At 39.3% G+C, this 5,050-nt stretch overlaps 1 protein-coding gene across 1 annotated transcript; it reads right to left on the minus strand.

Moving 5' to 3' along the window:
- Nucleotides 1-2,055: 2,055 nt before the first annotated feature.
- On the minus strand, nucleotides 2,056-4,717 carry LOC130948040 (polyadenylation and cleavage factor homolog 4-like). Its single transcript, XM_057876748.1, has 4 exons — nucleotides 4,207-4,717; nucleotides 3,269-3,370; nucleotides 2,926-3,183; nucleotides 2,056-2,446 (listed from the first exon to the last, which is right to left on the minus strand). Exons 1-4 carry the CDS (start codon nucleotides 4,582-4,584, stop codon nucleotides 2,216-2,218), a joined length of 969 nt encoding a protein of 322 aa, XP_057732731.1. The 5' UTR covers nucleotides 4,585-4,717; the 3' UTR covers nucleotides 2,056-2,215.
- Between the last annotated feature and the right edge of the window lie 333 nt (nucleotides 4,718-5,050).

Below are 5,050 nucleotides of genomic sequence, written 5' to 3' on the forward strand. Positions count from 1 at the left end.
GTGAACGACTGAACAAGTTAGGGATTATTTTGGTGAATGATGATTAAAGTTAGGGGCTATTATGGTGAACGAGTGATAGAGTAAGGATTTACCATGAAAAGTTGTTATTGCTGTTGTATGTGTTTCTGTAACATGATATTTGCTGCCTTTAGGGATTACTGTCTGCCATGACAGCGGTGATACCTGATGTGGGTCAATGTTTCTGTGTGTGGCATTTGTGGCAAAATTTTAACAAGCAGTAGAAGGACTTGGAGCTAAGGGGACTATTATGGGAGTGCGCACGAGAAACTACCTTTAAAGAGTTTAAGGTATGTAAGGACAGTGGTCTCTTTTTACTTTAAGTTAGTCAATATTTGTTGTATGCACAATGTTCATCTCTCTCAATTCTTGTGATTCAGGAATACATGGATAGGATCAAGAGGATGAACGAGGATGCATGGGCGTATCTTGACAAGTGGTCTAGAGAGGCATGGACAAGGTCACAGTTCAGACACAACCCCAAACTAGACTCAATTTGCAACAACGCTTGTGAGGTATTCAATTCAAAAATCAAGGAAGTAAGGGGAAAGCTAATAGTTACCCTTCTAGAAGAGGTGAGGATGTTCGTCATGAGGACTATGGCTAAGAACAAGGTCAAGTTGGACAGTCACTTGGGGTTGTTACCACCGGTAATCAAAAGTATGCTAGAAAAGGTTAGGAAGGAGTCCAGGAATTGGCATGCTATATGGGCTGGAGATACTGGCTGCGAGAAGTTTGAGGTTCATGGGCGTCCTACCAACCATGCGGTTGACTTGGAAAAAGATTATGTACCTGCCAGTTTTGGATGTTGACAGGTTCTATTTCCCAACCAATTTTTTTTTCTTCAACAATTAATGTTGTCTTATAAATGATTGTTTGTAATTTGAGCTGCCTATAAATGATTATTTGTAGGGATTCCATGCATTCATGCTTGTGTTGCACTGGCTCGAGTAAACAAGCACCCTAAAGACTTCTGCCACAAATTGATAACCATGGAGTCTTATAAAGAAACATACAAGTATCACATTAATCCTCTACCTGGCCAAGCCTTCTGGGAACAAAGTCAGTATAACAGGCCAATGGCACCACCAATCAAGAGGAAGTCAGGCAACCTTCAAACAAAGAGGAGGAAGGACTCTGACGAAGGCACAAGTTTTAGCAAGAAAGCTAAGCCAGGTGCAACCATGAAAAAACAAGTTCGACAATTCACCTGCATGTATTGTTTGCAAAAGGGTCATACCAAGAGAGGGTGTGAAAAGAAGAAGGCATTTGATGTTGCTGCTGCTGCAAAGGCTGTGGAGGCTGCTAAAGATCCTAAGAATGCTACTCCCCATGCCACTGCAACTGCTACTTCATCCACACCTACTGCCAATGCTACTGCCCAGGCCACTGCAACTGCAATTACTACAGGTACAGCTACTGCTACTGCTATAAACAATATTCCGATTGCAGCAAATGATGCTCCAATTGGTCAAGTTTCAGAGATTGAACTATCACAGCCAAGTTGTTCTAAACCAGAAGATTCTTAAAAGGTTTAACATTAATTCTTTAATATACTTTTTTATTAATTCTTCACTATTAACTCTGAAAAAGGTTTAGTGGCTAATGAGTTTGGGTTTTCATTTGTTGTTCGTGTATTGTGTAGTTCACTAAACTAAATGCTGAACTAGCCACAAGACCTACAAAATTACCTACTAGAAGATCTCCATCGCCAACCCCCACTACAGCACTGGATCCAATGAAGGATGCAAGTTCAACCACAATCTCACGATTCACAAATTTTCTAAAGTTTGTATCGACTCCTGGATTTAAGCACCCACGAAAGAAGTGAAACTTAATACCAGGACATTACTTATGCGAATTGTTCATCTTTTGTAAAAAAAAATTGTGACTGTGCTCAGTCTAAAGTATAGTTCATTTTGTTAATTTTAGTCAAGTATGCCATATTACTTGCTATGGCCAAATACTTATGGCTTCAATGTGTAAAAACTATTAATGCTTTGTCATATTTTGATTTAGATTAAGTAATACTATGGATGGTTTGAATCAGCCTTTCTATTAATTATTAACATGTGCTGTTTGTTCATCTAACAGGATATTATATTATAGAAAACTAACATCAATAACAGAACCTTGTGATGTTACCCCAAAAAACTTTCATTCATTAAATTAGGTACTCTCTTACATTGCCATGTTCTCAACGCTTTAAGAGCACCATTCCTACAAAAACTACAACTACCAACAACCCAAACCCAAGAACTTGAGTCATGAATTTCAGATTTCTAATGTCTGCTTCCATCTTGTCCACCCGCCATGCAAAGTTCATTTTCCTTTCACCATCATCATCTCCTGGAACAGCTTTTTCAAGCAGCTCCTCTTGCACACAATCATCCCCGACGAATAAGCCACACCATTTTTTCCCACTTGTCTGCAAACAACCCTCCTCAAATTAATATCACAACAAAAAAAAGCATTAGATTACAAATCAGTTACCTTCGCTCACATTATAGTTGGGGCAACTAAAGAAGGGCTTGTTAGGATGTGTCTCAGTCGCTAACCACCTAAGCACAGGGCGACAACTACAGCCACACCAGTCCGGAACCCGCCCATGTGTGTGTGTGTGTGTGTGTGTGTGTGTGTGTGTGTGTGTGTGAGAGAGAGAGAGAGAGAGAGAGAGAGAGAGAGAGAGAGAGAGGAGAGGAGAGGAGAACGGGTAGAGAAAGATCCTAACATCTGAGATGAAACAAGATATTTGTCACAAAAATTTACTCTGGTTGGGGTAACGTGTGTACAAAAAACAGCTCTATAAAAATTACAACCTTGGGGAATAAGCTGATAAAAACAAGTGTCAGACTAGCCCCTGGACATTTTTTGTATGAAAGACAGAGATGCCAATGAAGAGCTTACACTATCCACAGTTGAGCGCTCCAACTGCTGCAGGTACTTTGGATTTACATGTATGCCATGACTTGGACTAGGAGATTCAGATGCTCTGAGGGGATTCATGTTGGACGATTGACTATTATTAACTACTTGAGAAAGTTGCAACTCAGCTTCAATCTTGCGTAAGGCAGACGGTGGAAAGACTTCTGACCAGGTGCCAAAGAGATGGCGCATAGCAGGGTGCAAATAAGGCTGAACCTGCCTGTATGCCTCACAGAAAACCTGGAGACAGAACAGAACGAGAAGTTTCAGTGAACAGAACAAAATGATACAAAGTAAAACAATAATGTGAATCTAATTGACCTACTTCGGGCAGGCGTAATGCAAAGTATCCAACATATTCCTCTCCAAAGTTCTTCACTATACTGTCCAAGAGATAGAGTGAAGGAAGCTTTTGCTCTGCAGGCACCTGCACAAAGGAGATTCAACAAGTGGCATAATAAGGCGTATAATTCAACAGAGGTTCTAAAAATCAACCCCAAACTAACTCTCTACCACTTAGTCACAAATTACATAGCTGTAGTCCATCATTAACAATATAGAATTTAGGTATATCATTTCTTCTGATCTGTTGTATTTGTGAAAAGGAATCTGAGAAAGTGTTCCTAAGCCTATATATAATCAAATACCCGATAATGGACCTTTCTTTGGCAAGTTATAGCAAGACTTCAATTCAGTAAAAGTAAAGTAACAACTTCCTTTAGATACGAAGCCAGATTCAATTTGCACGCCCCCTTAGAGTTTCCTGAAAGGAATTAAAGTACTCAAACGTGTTTGCATACTTTCACCTAATCTTCCCTTTTCTAATCAGTTAGATTGCACTAATTCCTGTTCTTTGAATGACCATTAGCAACTAATTGTTTTAGTTGAATGATGATAATACACATAATATAGTACAAGTTGAGGATAACCCATTTGTTCACTCTATGTCTGGGCGACATTGCTTTTCAGATAAGATTAGACCTAAAAGCAGAAATAGCAGAGTTTGAACCCAAGTTGAAGTCCGCTCTCTCACACACACACACCCCTTTCATTGTTAGAAACAAAAAGTCAAAAACAACAAAATAAAATAAAATCCGAAAGACTTTGAACCCAACTTCTGTCATTCAAGTTACGAAAACTGAAACTTTCACCCAAATATAACAGTGGCAGTATCTTCGATCCTAGCTCCAAAATGGGATTTTTACGAAATTCCGAGAACAAAAAGAAAAAGAGAGGAACTTTTCCGCGGAAACCGAGACAGACCTTGAGAATCCGAGCGCAGATAGCGTCGGCGATGCCCCTGGCATGCTCCCTCTGGTGCACAGCGATGAAGGTGAGATCGTTGATAATGAGCTTCTGATTGGACGTGAGCTCTGACAGCAGCATCTCGTACAGCTGAACGATTTCTTCCGTAGACGGAGGGGGCACGTGAGCGGCGGTGGCCCTGAGCTCGTCGTCGCGCAGCTTGAGCATAGCATTGAACCTGCAACCGAGAGTGGAAGGGGGAGGCATCTGTGCGATCTCATTGCTCATGGGTTTCGCGTTGGCCGAAGTAGTAGTAGACGAAGAAGAAGACAGATGTTGCTGAAACGCGAAGGGTCTAGGGTTGTCAGCGGACACTATCAGATTTTCAGAGTACATAAGAATATGCAGAAGAGATGAAGTGAACTAGGGTTAAGGTTAGGGTTTTTGATCAGTGGGTGGAACTGAAGTGCGTCACCGTTATTTATCAGCCGCAAAGTGGCCTTGTCCCAACTCGCTCCGTTCTGTCTAGGCCCTTTCTGCCAATTAAGATGGGTTAAAATGTTAGTTGGTTCCGCTTTAATATGTGGAATTGACGGATTGACGGACTAGTTTGTTTGACTTTTTTTTTATTTGAAAAATAAAATTTATTAAAATTAATCAAAAAATAATAATTAAAAAATAAAATATAAATAAAAAATAGTTAAATTATAATATAATTTTTTTATTATTTTTTTTTAATATTTAACTTCAATAAAATTGATCAAAATAATATTTGTCAATAGAACCATCTTTATTTTAAAAAATAAGTCACATAATTTGAGTAAATATATAAAATTGTGAAATAAAATAAATAAAATTAATA

The sequence above is a fragment of the Arachis stenosperma genome, chromosome 9, assembly GCF_014773155.1.
Source record: "Arachis stenosperma cultivar V10309 chromosome 9, arast.V10309.gnm1.PFL2, whole genome shotgun sequence".
Taxonomy (NCBI): domain Eukaryota; kingdom Viridiplantae; phylum Streptophyta; class Magnoliopsida; order Fabales; family Fabaceae; genus Arachis; species Arachis stenosperma.

Excerpts from the sequence above, each read along its gene's own strand:
- LOC130948040 (XM_057876748.1), bottom strand. The coding sequence starts at position 4,584 with ATGTACTCTGAAAATCTGATAGTGTCCGCTGACAACCCTAGACCCTTC. Across the intron at positions 3,371-4,206 it reads TCTGCGCTCGGATTCTCAAG|GTGCCTGCAGAGCAAAAGCT; the intron begins GTCTGTCTCGGT and ends TCCTTTGTGCAG. Across the intron at positions 3,184-3,268 it reads TTGCATTACGCCTGCCCGAA|GTTTTCTGTGAGGCATACAG; the intron begins GTAGGTCAATTA and ends TTCTGTCTCCAG.